General features: G+C 40.3%; 1 protein-coding gene across 4 annotated transcripts in view; it reads right to left on the bottom strand.

Moving 5' to 3' along the window:
- Positions 1-219: 219 nt before the first annotated feature.
- NREP (neuronal regeneration related protein) overlaps positions 220-19,452 on the bottom strand; it is a 29,330-nt gene continuing 10,097 nt past the window's right edge. For all 4 annotated transcript variants that reach the window (XM_060143401.1, XM_060143402.1, XM_060143400.1 and 1 more), the window contains exons 4-5: positions 6,230-6,307; positions 220-1,962 (exon numbers count right to left, since the gene is read on the bottom strand). In XM_060143401.1, coding sequence (XP_059999384.1) covers positions 1,837-1,962; positions 6,230-6,307 — 204 coding nt within the window. In that variant the 3' untranslated portion in view covers positions 220-1,836. The remainder of the gene's footprint in view (positions 1,963-6,229; positions 6,308-19,452) is intronic.

Below are 19,452 nucleotides of genomic sequence, written 5' to 3'. Positions count from 1 at the left end.
TACCCAGAGGCAGCTCTGCAAATACCATCCTAATGAGCCACTGCCTAGCCCCTAATCTCATAAAACCCTCAGAAGGGAAAATGCATGAAAGGCAGAGCTGATTCTATCTCTTTTGATATTTGTCCTTGGGTCTACTTTTGGGGCTCTGAGAGCACATGAATTAACATGAACAAGTGAAAGCATTCAAAAGTAGGCCTTTCCAATGACGAGCCAAGCCAGTTACCATACAGCTTGCATATTTATTGAATACTACTAAAATAGCTAAAATACATTGGGTACTTGTTGTGAGTGCATCAGTAAAGATCACATTGCTACAAAAGCCTGCATATTCAGCAGTACACAACTGCAACTCTACGGAAATGCCACAGATGCAGAATACTGTTTTCTTGCTCTATTTACACAGCGGATATACCTATTCTAACAAAGGAGGGAGGGGGGTAAATGCACAGGAAACTCAGGCCAATGGGGGAGCGAGAAGAGAACGAAGAAGTGCAGTGCATGCGTCGGTTGATGTGTAACAGTCAGAAGCGGGACAGTTCAGAACAAAGCCTGCCCTGTCAAAGGAAGAGCTAAAAGACAGTTATATAAAAATTAAGGTGGGCTTTCAGACTGGCTAACACAACAACATTCCATGAGTGGATGGTATTGTCTGATTGTATTTTTGTTTATCCATTTCATTGGGAGCAAGGACAAAAATGTAAAATCTACACCTTGCTTATCAGAACTGCCGAAAGAGAGTGCTCTGCCTTTAAAAAAAAAAATTTGTAAAAACATTTTTTTCCAATCTAATTTTTGGGAAAGGTCTAATTTTCATGTTCCTACTGAGATGTCAGTTTTTTAGATTTTTTTCAGAGGGCATTTGTTAAAAAAAAAAGTTTGCCCTTTCTTCCCCAAATATTCTTTCAAATGAAAAGAACCAAAAGAGACACCTAAAAATGCCTGTCAAATTATTGCTTTTCGTTCTCTAAGTGAGGCAGGCGAGGCTATGGAAAGGAAGAGATTTGGTAAGGAAATTACAGTTTTGTGATTGCTCCCGCTACAGTGACTGCGTGTCCAGGAGTGCCAGCCCATGAGACATGGGTCTCTACCGCTCTGTGGTGGCACTCACTCAACCTACAACGCTGAAGAAGAAAGCCACACTGAAGACACAAGGAGAACAAGTCAATCCAGTCTAGAGAACAACATTCGGGGAAACAGAGTACCAACACCTTCTTAGAACATGAAAATAAAAAATAACTCCATCAGAGCTACCTTGCCAAGGAGCATGTTGAAAGTCCAAAATAGCACCATTCATCAGTGTCTCAGGTCCTGTGGCAGCATCTCGATCACTTACCACAAGGAAACAATGAGTTTCAAACTACTTCTATACATCGAAAGAGTACATGGATAAAATATAGAGATATACAGACAATTGATGAACATAAACTACTAGGCTTGTTACATCTAAATGAAAAAAAAAAAAAATGGGGACTCTCAGCCTCTGCAAGAAGCAGTCGGGAGCTGTGTGAGTGAAAAGGCAGAAGTGGACCGGTTGTGTGAGAGCAGAGGGGGTTTGAGTTGTGGAAGACATCGTCGTAGCAAACCAGGCCTGAAGGCCCACCTGTAAGGGTTGTAAACGTGGATTCACAGTGTGAAATTCTGAGCGTTTTCACTTGAGTCAGAATGATTAAAAACTGGTTTGATGATACCTATTTGTCCACTGTAAATTCTCTAAAGCAAGGCTCAGAGTCCCATAGTTTCTTCTTATACTTGATGATTTACACAGAAAAAAATCCCATATATGATACCATGACCTCATCAATACCCATACACCATGTGTAATACAAATGGAGGTGATTAAAAAGAGAGGAGGTAACTGATTCCCGGGGAGTGGAGCTCACTGCTGCCAAGTGGATGCAGGGAGGCAGCCTCGGTCTGGCCATCCTTCTTGCGGCTCACTTCCTTTGGGACAGGAAGTCTTCCCTGAAGAGCACACAGACAGACACACACAGAAAAGAGACACACTGAGTCACGCTCCTAAAACCATTTGAAAACTTTTGCTTCTCTCTCCCGCCTTTTATCCCTGAACTCCTAGTGTTCTGCAGAGCTTACATATTAAACACAGTTCACCTGAATGTAAATATTAGGTCTGTCGGGGCATGAAGTAATTAAACACTAGCTGCCGTGGCTGCAGTGGCATCAAGCACATCCCTAATGGCTGGGCCCAGCCAGGCAGGAGACAGCATTCCCCAGAGTCAGGTTCCTGAAGACAGTTTCCAGGATCCGATAGGACCCCCGACAAAAGACTGGGTGAGAGGTGTTCCTAGGAGCGCTAACACTTTTCTTAAAGAGTTCAGCGGCCGTGGTGGGGATACTTGTTTTCTAATACATAATAAAAATATTTAAAGCATGCCACAACTGCACAAATGTAATTTATGTACAGTTTATTCTAGAAGCAACTGGGACAGTCCCTATGGGCCTTACAGTAAGAACCAGAAGTGGGTACCAAAGGCAGGGGAGTGTCTGGGAGGGAAATCATGTGGGCTGGGGGTGGGAAGGCGGCGGCTGCAGAAAAGAGGAAACTAGTGGGAAACCAAGGCCAGAAGAGAGTGAGATTCAGCTAGATTGGACTGACTGGGGCTTTTCTAGTCTCTCCTCACGATCCTGATGAGTAAGGGTTTCGTGTTTTTGACTAGGAGAATCCAAACGCACTGTGACTGATGATCCTTTGAGTACCCATGGGGAGAAGCTCCCCATCACAACCAAACAGCAAGAGGACAGGACAATGAAGCCCATTTGCCCAAACGATGATGCAAAATAAAGGTCTTATCACAACTAGACTTTATGCCTCATTCAGAAATGAATACAGTGAACATTTGACAAGAGTCTCTTTTAGCCTAACACTTAATTACTGGAGTTGTCTTAAAAAAAATTATCCACTATGGTTTTAAAAGATCTGTTTTTTTTTTCTTTTCCTTTTTGTTCAGGTTACATGTTCTAACAGGATAGTTATAATAAGCCAATTTGACTGAATATAAGTACTTGGGTTAAAGTGATAATCTTGCTTTGTGATCTGCAAATTACTTTATTCAAATTTTTTAAATTCAGAAGTCAGGGACTTCCAAGCAACTTGAAACCAAATAAATGTTTTCAGCAGCCACCAGAGTGAACTAAATGTAACAGATAATTCAACTTTAAGAAGTCTTATTTACTGTATAGGGTTCCCATATTAAACATCTGTTATACCTAAATATGTTTTAAAAATCTCAGACTTTGAGAGCATGTAACATTTTTAGAACGTATATGAAATCCACTCAGTACGTACTTTAATGCTCCAGTCTTAGTTTGTGATTTAGAGGTTGTTTTGGTATCATTAAATACCAACAGGACCAAACCAGAAAATTAAATTAAAATATAATTCATCATTTACACACACTTAAGGATCTAGATAAATATCCAAAAGCATTGTATTGGGCAGTCCCCTTCACTTGTGAAAATAATTTCAATCTTGAGATTTTGGCATGCAATCCCACTACTTAAAAAAAGAAATCCACTGTAATCCTGATGTCTTTAATGTCTGTTTCTCCTCCCCTATCAACCAGTTAGCATCATGGTTCAGGATATGACAAGCTTAAGTTTTGGGCAAATGAAGAATTCAATGGCTGTTAACTGTCACAGGCCTAGAAAGGGAAATCAAAAGTTCATAACACATTTCACTCAACAGCTATACTCTTTGCATGGCTGGCCTTAACACTGCCTCCTCCAGACTTACTGTGGAGTGAATATATAGAACATCAGTTGGTCCTTATGTAAGTCTCAGTTTTACTAATCTCTTATCTCCATAAAAAAATATACAACAAAATGAAATAAAGAGCTGGGTGGGATCTGGGTAATTGGGAAAGAAGTCCTTTCAGGAAAAAAAACATGAAGGAGATTATTTCAGATTTGAATTTATCACGTTTACTATTTTTTTCTCTTTCAAGGACCCAAAATGTTCACGCATATCTTCCCTTCATTATTCATGTTTTGTGTGCCTACTATATGGATTGAGCACTCTATTAGATTTTAAGTCAACGGAGACAAAAGCAGTCCCTCCAGCCTGCCCTTAATTCATTTGCTGTATGGGAGACACCTAAATAACTGGAGGATAACAAGGCAGTGGTGGTAAACCATGCAGGGAGTTCTGCTATGAGGCACCCTGGGGAGCTCCTGGGGAGATAAAGTTCTGTGTATACTCCCTTTGGAGGCTGGAATTTACTAGATTTCAGTCCCTACCTCCTGTCCTTCATTAATAACAAAAAAAGATATTTCTGCCCCCATTAAAGGAATTTCAAGCTTCTGCAGCAAGGGGAGGAGGTATTTTGAAGAGGAGACACAAAGATGTCTTACTCCCCACAAGTAAGGCCTTGCAAGAATTCAAACACACAGTGTCATATCTTCCTCTATCATCCACCATATAATGGTCCCTACAGGACTGAGGAACTTGAGTAATCCAGAAGGCTGGAGGAGGGGATGTGCTCCTAGACGTCCCTTCGCTGATGTACCTCAGGTAGGATGGCCCTCTCTGCTCATGACTGTTAGTACATGAATCCCCCAGTTACTCAATAATGTGCTTTGGGCCAAGTAAGCCAAGATTGTTTTCCATATGATTATGCAAAGACGTGCTTTTCCAGAAGGCAACAGCTAGAAAAAGGACAAATATATTATGCTTGAAATACTATTCATATATTTAGAGAGGAAAGAACTCAAAATAACAGAAGACCTGAATTCCAGGATCCACTATGCCAGCCCCCTGGAGCATACCTCAATGCAGGGAAGGCCTAGGACACAGACTGGCCTTCCAAGAGGAAAGGGAGGCACTGTTGACCTCACTGAGGAACTTGCCCAGTCTACCCCTCTGGTTGATACCACCAGTATCAAAGAGAGGACCTCTGGATGCCTCAATGGGGCAGGAATTAATGAAAAGACTATATTCTCCCCCTTCTCTTCCATAATCACATCTTCCTCTCAGCTACTCGGGAATTATGCCTTGAGGTGGCCCAGTAAAGAATGTCTAGACTATACGGCGCCCCCGGTGGTGTGGTCCTGCTGAGGAGGTGGGGTGTGGGTGTGTTTTAAGTAAAGCTCCAGTATTTTAGCGCAGCTCCACTCCAACTCTGCAAGATCAGAACAACTCTAGGTCAGGCAGGGCCCAAATCATTTGGTTCACCCACTTTGCTGCCAATGATTTCAACCTTGACCTTCAGAAATTCTCTGAAAGATTAAAAGTGATTTAGAACTGTTTTCTTCCAGTGCAAACTGCCAGTAGACATAATCTCTTTAACTAATGTCTGCCTGTTAATAAAAGATAAGAAATTGCTGAAACCATTAAGGGTAAGTAAGATAGTTTCCCAAAGTTGAAATGACAGTAGTAGCTGGGGAGTCCTCTCCATTGGTCAATTACACTTAAGAAATTTTTAAATGGAAATTTTATTTTCAATGGACTCTATTTTTTTTTTTTTAAATTGCAAAATCAATTGGTCAGTGGTAAAAAGTACAGTCCTCCTTGCTTAAGGTCAAACTGATATTTACCCTAACGGGAAAGTCCAAAGGTATCTACAGTAAAAACTGGTAAATGTTTTTGTTGTTGTTGTTTTGAAATGCTGCTAAAATCTAAAATGTAAATTTTACAAATTTTCTTAAGGCAGAGAATTGTCACGCCTTAAGATGTCTGAACAATGAAAGCATGTTTATAGAAAATATTTTTAGGCTAAAAATTATAAGAAAAAATATAACAGCTTTTTTATATTCTTTCTGTTTTGTTTCATGGGTAATCTTATCAGATAGTCAGGTATTATTACCAGACAAAACTGTCACCATCTTATACTCTTAAGATACCTTTTAGTTAGATATCTTCATATTTGAGTTTATCCACCCAGGAATGGAACAAACAAAATAAAAACCTGCAAAAGGTACATTTGACAAATTGGTTCCATGATTCTTAAATGAAAATTTGCTTTGGACTTTGGACTTGTCAAGAAAGAAAGATAGTATGAACTGTAAGAGTCACAGGACTTTAGGATATTCTTTTTCTTTTTGTAGTATATGTTATTTCCAAGGTCATAATAGTATCAGGTTAATGGATTATTATAGTAGACAATAATGAGTATTAAAATTAGAAATAATTGGGTTTTGAAATTGTTTCTAAATGGAAAAGAACCAAAAACCAAAAACCAAAAAACCTTAACAAAATGTCAGCTAGAGATCTTACCTTAGGAAGCCTTCCCTCCATTTCCTTGTTTGGAAATGGTTCTTGACTGACCCAGACAGAAAGCTCTGGGTAAGAAACCTAGAGAGATATAAAAGTACACACATTCAGATTAAAAACTGGATCCACTCTGAAACCACTTGGGAACAGCTTAATGAGCTCAATTCTCCTCAATGGTCACTTATTTGCCAATTGCAACTTAGAGTGCTGGGGAAGCCCGTCAGTTCTTCAGACTGTCAGTGTGCTTCTGAATGTACACTGCACTCAGGAGAGTTTTAGCTCAATGTCTTCCAAGACCAAGTCCAGCAGAGCAGAGATATCAATCAGTGCTATCTTTTAGCATGCAAAGTGGTAGCTTCGTGGCTTACTGCCTGAGCAAACTAAGGCACTGGGGAGGCCTAATTTTCAAAGCAACCTGTGATAAGCATCCTTGCAAAACTCCATGTTTATGAGATAAATGTGTCATGTACCCACCAAACACTGTTAAATCCTGACTCATTTATTAGAAGGCTCAATTATGCACAAAACATATGGAGGAAAGGAAGAAGCAGCCTGCATCCTCCCCAGATCCACACGTCCGCTGACAACATACTCTGCCCAGCTGCCTGAAAGTAGCCAAGTGTCTCAGAGAGGGGCAGGGCAGGGGACTGGTGGCATCGCCATGAATGATTCAGAGAACGCTAGCTGTTGCATATGGGGGTGGGGCAGGGGTGGGACGAGGTGGAGAGAGTGAGTCCCACTGAGCAACTCTTCTTTCAATATTAAAAAGGGTTATGACCATCCTAAGAAGGTTGCTGACTAGCTGTTCTCCATCTCTGGTAAAGGCAGGAGAGGGGATAAGGACTTAAATTACAACTACAGATTTAGGTCAGCTGTAAGGAAGAACTTGGCATAAGAATTGTTAAATTACTAAAAGAATTTAGAGAGGAAAACTGTGAAATCTTCTTTAAGAAATTTAGAAACCGAATCCAACAACCATCTGTCAGGGCTAATTTACATTTGATACAGCCCTGCTTGAAGGGAGGGGAGAAAATTAGGTAAGATTCCCTCCAGATCTGATTCTCTAGATGCTGTAAATGAGCTTCACATTTAATAAATAATATTAAGAATTACACCTCATTAATTGGTTAACAGACTTGTATGTCTTTTTTTGTTTATGTTTGAAAGCACTAGATGTGGTAGCCTAATCATCGGGCTGACTGCAATGTTTTCAATGTCCCCATCAGTCACTTCGGTCAGGGGGTCTGAGGCACAAAATGTGACGGCTGTGCCTGTTTTGTGGGAGAGTCTAACAGAAACTATCTTTGCTCAACCCCAGGGACATTTATGGCACATCCCACTGTACGAAGCAATCTTACATGCATTACCTAATTTATCCTGAAGGTAGGTTGTAAATAGGTCTTATCATTACAGAGAAGAGGAAACTGAAACTCAGAAAGGTCACATGACTTGCCCAAAGTCACACAGTGTAGGATAGGACTCAAACTCAAGCCAGGCTCCCAGGTTCTGAAGCTGGGTTCTTTCTGCCATCCTGATGCCCTCAAATTATCCCAGAATGCAAATTGCCTACCACCTCTCTTTCAAAATTACACCAGTCCACAGCCACCACACACATTTAGGTCTTAAATATTTGAGAGCTCATGCTGCAAGAACTGGGCCTGTTTTCTGACTTCGGACTGGGTCTGCTTTCTGGGCCATGCGGTTCCCCCAACCCCAAACTCCTGCCTCTTGCTCAGCTTTCCCTGCTCTGCTCAGCTCCTTCTAGGAGAACGCCACCATCTGCCTTGTCTGGGACAAACAGCCACCACTGACATTCCCCTGAACCAGGAATGGGTGAAAAGAACAAAACTGCAATCTTAGATACACAAGCTTTGTTTAAGGCTTAAAAGAAAGTCACAGCACACAGAATCCCACTTTGGGAAATTATAGGAGATCTCAAATTGGGACCTACTGTAAATTCACTCAAATAAATAGATAAAAGACGATGACATCTCTACATTACTGCTTTTCAAGGCGTGCTTTAAGTATAATTAAAAACATGACACGTATCAGCAAGAAATAATACTCTACTGTAAACCAAAAACATTGATAGAAATACATGTAGAAACATAGTAGGCACATGGATGCAATGAAAAGCAAAATCAAGTAAATGTTGTATCTGTTTTCTTATGCTTTTTTATGATATTCTACTTTAACAAAATGACACTACATTAGCATTTAACTTCTAGGTCCAAAACATGAATACTGAAGCCACCCAAGTCTGATCTGTAGGGAAAAATAGCTTACCCCTCAGAAATTATTATACTTACTGTCACAATACTTATTACAAGTTTCTTTTCCAAGAACTTTCCTTTTTTTAAAGAAAAACAGCCAGCGACTGTATGCCAATGAGTATCTGCCAGCAAATCCATGACTAAGGAAACTTCCTTCCCTACTTCAAATTTGTTCTTTTGAAACATATTAATTTAGCTACAGATTGACCAAGGGCATTTCTAATTAGGCATTTTCTTAGTGTGTGAATCATAAAGTAATCAGTGTATATGTTAGGAAAAATAAATGTCACTTTGGCCTTGTGGTAAATTCATCTTGTCTCCTTCTGAGTCAGAATTTTAAGCCCAAAATGGCAGGGACATATAAGAATCTCAATTACATTCTTAACACCTGTCTGGCTGGTCTCTAAGAACTCAGTATATCCCTGGACACAGAATCTAAAGGGGAGTAGTTAAACTTTTATTTTTTGGTTTGGGGAAAAGGTGGTAGATTATTAGAAATATATGCTACCTACATTACAGCTTTGTTCATTCCTATACCTGTGGTGTTTTGAAGACTCTTAACATGAAGGACTTAAGAGGAAAAAAATCAATGACAATCATTATCCTTACTCTCAAATAACTTAGAATACCTTTGTCCATGTGGGCATTCACCATGAGTTTGTGAAATACCCGCAGCGTGCTGCACACAGATAGACTCTGGATATCACAAGAAGAGAAATAGAGTTCCTGACTCCTAGGAACTCAAATCAAGGGGCAGGGGAGGCAAACAGCAGGGGCAATAGATGCTCTAAAAGATCATTTTAAAGCATGTGCTATGGGCTGAACTGTGTTTCCCCCAAAATCCAAATGTTGAAGTCCTAACCCCCAATACTTCAGAATGTAACTGTATTTGGAGATAGGGTAATAAAGAGGTAATTAAGTTAAAATGTGATCATATGGGTGGGCCCTAATCCATTATGACTGGTGTACCTATAAGAGGAAGAAATCAGGACACATCTACACAGAGGGAAGACCATGTGAAGACACAGGGAGAAGACAGCCATCTACAAGTCAAGGTGAGAGGCCTCAGAAGAAACCAACCCTGCTGACACCTTGACCTCAGATCTCGAGACTCCAGAATTGTGAGAAAATAAATTTCTGTTGTTTAAGCCACCTAGTCTGGGGTACTCTGTTTTGACAGCCCTAGGAAACTAACACAGTGTGTTTTAAGTGCAATTTTAAAAAATGTATAGGTTATGTCAACTGTAATAGAGGTTGGAATATCCATCAACAGATTTAAAAAAAACAAATAAAATCAACATTTAGCAAGACATCCACTAGTGCTGTCAAGAGAGGAAGTAAGGGTGGCAGCGAGGGATCTAGGAGGGTATGTGATGGCTGCCAGATGCAAGCCAAGGAAGACAGAAGGCTGAGGGGTAAGGATGTAATGAACTCTGTGGGGGGAGGCGCCTCCATGGCCAGATCTCTCTACAGCTCTCAGTGGCCACAATAGTAACGACACAGATGCAACCCCACAGGCTGCTTCTTACCTAGTTCAGAATATCAGAAGCTGACAATGATCCTGTGAGAGGCTTCTGAGTGCTGATAATATGTGGGTCAGAAAAGAAGGTAAGTTGATCTATCTTTACGGAGAGCATCTGTGCTTGCTGGACCCCAAAGCTGTTCATTCTTCTTGGTATTAGTCAACTGATGCTCCGAAAGTGGACACATGGTTTAAATTGTATCCCTTGCATTCAGGTTTCTGGATTCAAGTTTGTGTTTTTCATGAAGACCGGTTAAACTAACTTTTCCTCTCTTAAACTTCACCAAGTTCTCTCTTGGTGGTGGTGGTGTGAGCACCTCAGAAATGTAAACACATGGGAATCCCTCACAACTGTTGTTTTATTAAACAAGTAAACCAAAGTTTGTCTTAGTCTTCACAAGAGAAGTGTGTTCTCTTAAAACTGTTTTCCATATATAAAATAAACAACTGTTTGTTTTTGCTCAAGTAAAATCCTCAAACCCTCTCGAATACTGCTCTTCCAGATGTCAGGAATCAGAGAAGCAAGCTATAGCCTCAGCAATTAAGAAAACATCAGTATTTGTGAAAATACAGAGGGGATGAAATATTTTAATGTTTTAAATTGGAGAACATGCAAAGGTTTTGCTTGAATTCGGGGGAAGGTTGAGTGTTTATGCTCATTGAATATGTTAGTCATTGCGTCTTTTTCTATAATGCCACATTTATCTCATTGATGACTATGTTTAGAAACAACAGAACATGAAGAATCATGTTGGTTTAAATACACTAATCATGTATTTAGATATCCATGAGCAATCATGTATTTAGATATCCATGAGCAATTCTTAGTTAAAACCAACTTTTTTTTGCTTTCAAGTATACTTTATATATTTTAACCCACTAATATAGTTTTATGGAAAAAAGGTACTATTTCTTCCTCATTCCCTTAAATGTATTTGATGGTTGGGCATTTAAGTTTCAATTGTCTATCACTGCATACAAGTTTAGAAGAAAATGCTCCTGGTTTTTGCCTTTTGTAATCTTTATTTCCTTCTTTCTTTCCAGGCTTGTTTTATTCTCAGGGCAATGCATAGTAAAAAATAACTTCATTTTTTAAAGTCTATAAGACAATTAGCTTGCAATGATTATTGCCAAATTAGAAAAATAAAATGTGGAGGAATCAGAGACCACTCAGGCAAGGTACCCCGGCCCCTCAAAATGCCAACTAGATTATCATTCAAATTATTTTTTCTAACCTCTCAAGCTTTTCATGGCAAAACTTGCTATTTATTTTCCAACAGTATAGTCCACATACAGAATCAATCTAATTGACATGCTTCCTATCACTTCTACCAAACTGCATGTAAATTTTGAACTACATCTATTTAGTACCTGTTTCTAAATTCGTATTTTCCTCTGCTCATTTACTGTCTTTATCAATATTTCTTTGGGGAGACTGTTATATGAGAACCATCTTCAAAGCAGGGTCATGGCTTTATTCGGAGCCTAAATATACCACAGACATATATGCTGCTTATTTCGCTGGTTAACGTAACTTCTCAGAAACCTGCTATGAAGATGTTGCATGGCTTGCTTGTTAATGACCATAATTATAATATTATTTTCTACCCTTAGTGGGACTCTATGTGCTTAAACAATGGCCTTTTTATGACTTACCAAGGATAGGTGCCCACCCCCAGCAATTAGGAGAGGGAACTAGAGTGGCAGATGTCCAACCTGCATAATTAATTCTTTGAGCAGCAAAGGAGTATATTTTATCATCTCTCTGCCAATGTGTGTGTGTGTGTGTGTGTGTGTGTGTGTGCGTGCGCACGCGCACGTGGAGCCAAGTTCTATTCTGCCTAATTGGCTGGGAGGTTGTGAAACCCAGTACTGTAATACAAGGAGAATTTATGTGCACATACATGCTCTTCATTTCTGCAAATACCCTTTGAAGTGGTGCTATTAAGAATCTCCCTCAAAAGTCAGTCTTCTCCCAGGTGTTACTGGTCATGGGAGAGGGCAGAATGTAAACTGAAACCATAAATGAGTTACAAGGTCATTTTCTCTGAACAGCATTACATCAAAGATTAGATGGTGCCAAAAGATGATGCACTGAGCTGTCTCTCTAGAGACCTACTCTTAGAATCTGCCTAACCCTGTGAATGCTGCTTGGAGATGGAGTACACAGTGGGGGAAATGACCTGCAATTAGAAGACCAAAAGATAAATATGCAGAACACTGGGTCATTCAGATAGTGTACGTCACCTCTGCAGATTCTGGAAAGTAAAATAAAAGTGTTAGTTGGTCCCTAAGTTGGCCAACATTCTGGTTCGAGAACTAAGTGAAACATGCAGCGACCTAACTTAAATACACACACACACACACACACACACACACACACACACACACACACACACACACACACACACACACACACACACACACACACACACACACACAGGAGCTGGCTGTGGTAACAATGGGTAATCACAGAGAAAGACTTACAAACACCTGACTGTTGCACTCAACCACAAATGCCCTCCTGCTAGAAAGGAAGGCATGGCCTTTTAGGGCACTGCTGTATTACAACACTTGCTGACACTCCCGGTTTTTCCATGGCCTGGTAAGTTCTTAATCTGTAGAAATGAGGGTGGGAGAGACAACCGGGTTCATAGCTCACAAACTGGTTAAGCCCACTGGTATTAACTTTGCTTTGGGTGCATATGTTTACTATGGGCACAGAAAATGTCCACATTTTATTACTATTATGCAGCAGATTATGTTACTGCCCGTGATTACAGATCAGGCAAGCAAAGGATTCATCTCTCTTTACTTTGTGAGTTGGGGTGTTTGAAACAAGCTGTGTAGAGTTTAATAGTGGAATCCTCTAGATTCCCTCTGCTGGTTGTGAAGCCATCTTGAGAGGCCGCTGATGAATATGTGGGAGCCTGACAGCTGTGGAATTTCATTTCTAGATTTCAACTAGGCAGAGAAAGGAAAAGGAAGTCTCCTCACTGGCAACAAAATGAAAGTGTTTACATGTGAAATTAATCGTCAGCACAAAGAGCTTTCACAGTCACTCTGTTCCACAATATAATATTCTGCTTGTTTGGCTGCTGAGTCTTTTAAAATTTGATTTCTATGAATAAGAACAAAGACTTAGTTAGAGGAGCCAGGAATCAAGTCAGGAGCAAGTCACAAAAGGTTAACAACATTACCCAACTCCGCTCTGTCACCCCTCTTTGAAACCATGCGCTATGTGAGTTTGGGGGGTTTGGATGGCGTGTGGTTCAAGGCAGGGGTGAAGCAGTAGCTGGCGAACTCAGTGTGCTGAACCCGAGGTCAGTTGCAAACGTTTGTATTGTGCAAACTCCTCTCATCCCAGCCTCATTCCTTTCCAACAGGAACGTGCCTAACACAAAGCAATCCACCTAAAGGCTCCATAAATCCAAAAAAGGGAGTTACTGATCGAGGAATTCTCAGATTTCTGCCAAGGCACCCTCCCCTGGGCTGGAGGTCAGCCTGGTACAGGAATCAGAGCCAAAATGTGGACTGGACTCCGGGAATTAAGCTCAACACTTCAAATCTAGACTTTTAATGGGCGACTTTTCTTTTCAGTGATGAAGACAAAACAAAGTACAAAAAGCTGATAACAGCCCAAAGTAAACCAGGAGAAAAAGTACAAGAAGAAAGCTTGGAAACAAATCTCATAAGGGATATCTAAGAAGAGATTTTCTGAACAAAGGGAAAAAATAAAGCAGCTTTTAAAAACTCTAGTTTGAGATTAAGCAGTTTGTGAGTGAACAGTAAGAAAGTGCAGGCCACAAAACAAGACATTTGCTCTTTTCAGCAGAAAAAAAATACTGGCCTTTGTTAACTAGCAAGAAAAAAAAAAAGCCCCCTCAGGCATTTAAGCACAGCATAAGCTTCTCCTTGCCCCATGACCTCAACAAATATGTTAATAAAATCTTTACCTCCCTGGAGTGGAACCAGAATAAATATTTACTTAACACGTCTGAGTTCTAAGTCTGGACCACCTTATTCCCTTATATAAATTGGTTTTCATTTGTAACCAAGAAATCAGAAAAACACCACATCTTGCAATGTTTCTCCTACTTTTAAGGTGAAAGAAAAGAAGAAGGAAGGATGAAAGGGAATGAAGGGAGGGAAGAGAGGAAGAAAGAAAGAGAGAGAGAGCAAAAGACTGAAAAACAGGAAAACGAAGGAAGGATGGAAGGAAGGAAAGAAAGAAAACCATATTGGGCCCCAGTGCACCAAACTGCACTTAGGAATTTTTGAACTGTATTCTCTGCCACAAATGAGAGTCACGCTGTTGATATGCTTTCCAATACTAGACATCTGGAACTAGCAGGACTTTTTCCAAGCACATTCCAAGGTTAATAGGAAACATCTAGACTTGCTTTTATTAGCTGGTTTGAATAATTTTAGGTATGCTGGGTTTCAAACAACTATAAGAAGTCTGATTTCTACTCACCAAGAATACTGATTTTTCTTTCCTCTTGTCCTGAAGTTACTGCACCATCCACTAAAATCTTATAAAACTTTTCACCAACAACATGGAAGAATAAGTCCTCAAAACTCAGATTTCTTTCGCTAAAGCCCTCAATCAAAGGCTAGTGCAATAGGTATTTATTTATCTGGACATAAGGATTTGGGGTTCTTCTTGATCTGGATGAATGATGAGATAACCAGTTGCTTTTGACAAGCTTGTGGACATTTCAAAGCATTCCTATTGATGACATGAGCAAGACTGACTTTTCCAGAAAGTGTGTATTTTCTCCCAAAGTGCTCATTCCGAGAGAAGTTATTCTCACTTTCCATCAATGCACCCTCTTCTGCTGGCAGCTGCAAACCGCTCAGCATTTAGCAAAACACATTTCACAGTTCAGTGCTTGTCTTGCACTGTCTTGGTCATTCACAGACTGATAACTCTTTAACAGCAAACAGCATCGTAACAGATCACCAAATTTGGAGGGAAAATGGTTTCTGTTGTGGAGAGGGTGTAATTAAAACTGGTTTAAACCAGAGGCTAGTTGATTCTCTTATAAGAAGTTTGGCTTTAAAAGGGGGGAAAATATAGCCAGATCCGTATCTGCATGCTGTAAGTGTTTAGGTCACAAATAGGGCACTAAGAGGCTTCCAGTAACCTGTCCTCTATGAAAACTGGCAAAAAGCTAAAAGTACAAGAGGAATAGAATAAGGTTAGGATGGATGTGCCCCTGTACACCACCTGGATTTTCAGCCCCACTGAGTACAGCTTGGTCTGATTCAGTATTAGTCTTCTCCCTGACAAAGGCTCAGCCAGGCAGTACCATGGGAAGCAGAGAAGACCTATGGGGGTGGCCACCAACCCAAATAGACAAGGTGTTTCGGTACTGGGAGTCACCCAAAAAATACTTCAAGAGTTGTGAAGATAACTGCAAAAGGAATGCCAAATTAGGAGGCTAAATTCCCTGGGAAAGAGATCACATATTCCAACTGATGCGAAAAAGCCAGCTTTGGAAACTCAGAACTTCATTCCAAGTCCTGACTGCATTCTGCGACAACAGAATACATTGACATTGACATCTTCTGGGCTTTTCCCCCTCAGTCCTTCTTCCATTGCAAACCAATCAGCAAAACTATACTACTCCAAAGGAAGAGAACTGTGAGCAATGCATGAGGGTTGTTGGAACCCACACGGGCAGAGTATGTAAATTTGGAGACCCACAGTTTCCCATGGCAATGCATACTAGAGTTCATTGTAATTTTTTTTTTTTTAATTTTAGGCATGTTTTCCAGGCACACTCATTTAATCCTCAGGGTGCTGTCGCAAGGACGAAGTGCATCAATACCTGTAAAGCCATGGCAACAGGGTCCAGCACACAAGGACTAAGTGGATCTGGGGTAGCTGTTGTTATCATCACCCTCACAGTCTGACAGATGAGAATGCTGAGGGGGAGCAGTCAGGGAGCCTGCCCAAGATCACACACCCAAGAAATGGAGAAGACAGGATGCAAACCCAGTCTCTCTTCTCAGAGAACACGGTCTCTCAATATCGATCTTCTCTGCTATTTCCCCAGAGCTACCTGCAGTGGCGTCATGAGGCTCCTGAGAGCTGGGGCCTGTTTTCAGCCCCCAAGTAGGTGCTGAGCATCTCCACTTAGTGCCCTTGTGATGAAATTTAGATAGATTTCTGACACCTACTATCAAGAGTAGTTTTCTCAGAAATATTTGTTACTCTGCCAGCTGTGTTTCTGATAAATAGCTGCCCTCAGAAATAACTTACCTAAAACAATCAGCACTGTCTGAGGGCACAGAGGGTGTGCTCGTCCACATGTCACTACAGTAGTGGGGGAAAGACTACTCTTAGAGCAGCAACTCTCGCTTGGCTACATGAGGGCTGCGGATCTAATTAAACCCCAGCAACACTCATCACCACAGTTTTGTCTTTTTCAGTTTTCCCTGGAAGGAAATGTTCAGCACAATATAAATATCTAGCAAACACTGCAGCTAATTACAAAGGGCATTTGCTGAGAAACAAATGGTTTTCATATGACCCCTAAATGAACTCTCAAACGACTTCTTCTCTGATGGCCTAGTAACGGACAGTCTAATCCAGAATATTTTTCTTTCATCAGATGCCTTTGAAATCATGTTCACTGTAACTCTGCTTTTCAAAATTTCAATTTCAGAACAAACTGTTTAGTCAAAGGAGAATTAAACTCTTATCTTTACCAATGATATACAGATATCCAAACCATACACTACATATAAAGTAATCCTAGTTGAAGAGGAAGAAAACAAACACTTATTAGACCAGAGAGGCAGTGTGGAAACTACTAAGAATGGTAATTCAGAAAGAAAAAAAAATTTAACCCGATTCCATTTGGAAACTTTTAATTAATGTAGTAGAAATGCAGTCAGTACTAAAGACAGAAAAATGGAAACATAGAGATCAGGGAACAAGCCAATTATTAGTTATTTCTATCATGAAGGTAACAAATAGAAAATAACAAGGAAAGTAGTATCTGATCCTCAGACTACAGGCAGAGTACTGTATTCAATCAGTCAAAGACATAGTGCCCCTCTGGGTTTGTCTGAACAACGTAAGAATACTGATCAATTTGGTAAAAATTCACATTAACTATCAGATGAATTGTTTATATGATGCCAAAGAAACAAATTTAATTGAATTTCTGATTGAATTGATTGTGACAGTGTAGACAATTAATCCTGTAAAAGAAAATTAAAGTTTCAAAAGGAGTCCTCATGAAAAAAAAAGCATAGGCTTAATGAAGATGAAATGAAAAGATATGGAGACTTGACTCCCAGACCTTGATAACAAGATCAGAACAATTTGAGATTCTATTATCAAGAAATGAACAAAATATCCAAAGGCCAGAGGCATTCTGTGATGTATAATTAGACCTAAGTCTCCACAGGGCACATGAAATGGAGCCTTAGTTGTGGTCCAGAGCACCTAGGCTTTGGAAACAGTCAAATCCAGGTGACTAAGGACCAAAATTACAAAGATGAGAAGGGCTCCAAGAAGATGTAGGCAGAATTTTTGATGCTCTATTAACTGAATTGGTTGAGTAGATATATTAATTGACTATCCAATCAATAAATCAAGAAATAGTTACCAAGTACTTACTTTCTGTGAAGCATTTAATATTTAGTAGGTAGCTTTCAGCTCTAGAGAATGAACATACTATCAAAGAAAATGTCCCATGACCTTGGGCTAGAAGTGCCAAAGTAGCAAAGAAAACCCTTTTTTTTTTTTCTCAAAAAAGTTTTTCAGAGCTAAGCCACCAAATCCTGGATATCTATTCAGGAAAGGAGAGGGCTAGTTAATGAATTCATCTTTTCAAATTCTAATTCTCTTAGCCATGCAACCACAGGAAGTACATGAGATCGCATCTTTCAAACAGTGGGTCCATTCCCTGCCCAGTATTCATTCTCTCAGCCAGTGTTAACTGAGTCCCTACAACGCAGCAGGCACTAGGCTAAATGTTCAACCATGTGCTGCCAACAGTGCACGCAGGTTCAGCAACCACCTGGCAAAGGTGCACAAGAACAGACTCTCCCCTCATGGTCTCAGTAAGCCTTTTGGTTACTTTCACTATGACGACAATGAAGGACATGAAACAGTCCTTCTTAGTAAAGTACTTGATAACAATCCCTTACTTGGGTCATGTTTATAAGTATCTTAGTCAATAAGTTTTATTCATCTAACTACAGACGCTAGTTTTTCCTTGACAGTTCTTAACGCTGGCTGCCAAACAGGCAGTATCTTCGAATTTCTACTCTTTCCTGTCCAAGAATGGGTTCTATATCTGACACTGACTTTATCCAATAAAAGTGACCTCAAAATGCCTGGACCCATTTTAAACCCAACTTCTGTAGATTTCTCCCTGTTCAGCCACTGGACTGCAGTATTTTTCCCTGCTGGAATTGTATCAAACACAATTCAGACAGGAAGGCTGTTACCTGCCCCAGTAATCAAAGGACACTGGTGTGTGATGGTGATCTGAGTAAGGGCTGGAGTGGAGAAGGGAGAAGAGCTAGAACTGGGCAACGACACCAAAACTTCTGTGCACGTTATGAATCTCCCTCTTGTTTTAATTGCCTATTGGTATGAGTCTCTGGCTCATATTTTCACTGGCAACAACTATTCAGCCATTCTCCCTTTCTTTCCAGTCAATGGCTCTGGTTCCCAATTTCAGCTTAAAAGGGGCAAAGAGACCTTCCTTTCATCAAGCACATTCTCTTAAATATCTTCTCCTTCTCCTTTTCAAACACGAATTATGTTTGTATTTTAGTCTATGAAAGTGAGGATAAACAAGGATAGTGTAAAATCAAGGGTTTAAAAATACTTCCAGCTAGATAATCCTAACACTTTTCAGACACAAAGCTTAGACTGGAAACCATTCTAAGGTAATAAGAGGCAATCATTTCACTTATGAAGATTTCATTACCTTGTGAAACCAGAGCAGATGATGCTCTACCGTCACGAATGCCTTAGTCAGACCGCTGAGAGGCAAACTGGGACCACTGGCAAAACACCATTGATAACCTGGAGCACAACGGCACCCCACAGCCAGTGTTCTGGATGGATGTGTGACTCCACCCTAAAGATGAGAGTCCTCTTCCAGCAGACCACACTGAACTAACCTTCTGGACACTCTCAGGGCCTCTTCTGTCTAAAGAAGTGTAGGGGAAGGGAGCACAGAACTGCAGAGCTGGTTTTGTATTGTGCTTAGACTTCACTTAACTCTCCCCTTTTACCTCCCTAACAAACACTGAGCCTTCTTTATTCAGTGAGAGGGGTTTTCAGCAGCAAATTCATCACCTGGCCATGGTGATCTCATTTCCTGGGTCATACATTCTACAATCTGCACTGTCGCGACCCTGCAAAGTGTTGGGCTATTACTAGTTGTAAATCT

The sequence above is a fragment of the Lagenorhynchus albirostris genome, chromosome 3 (genome assembly GCF_949774975.1).
Source record: "Lagenorhynchus albirostris chromosome 3, mLagAlb1.1, whole genome shotgun sequence".
Taxonomy (NCBI): Eukaryota; Metazoa; Chordata; class Mammalia; order Artiodactyla; family Delphinidae; genus Lagenorhynchus; species Lagenorhynchus albirostris.
This window is presented reverse-complemented; position numbering and strand designations above follow the sequence as displayed.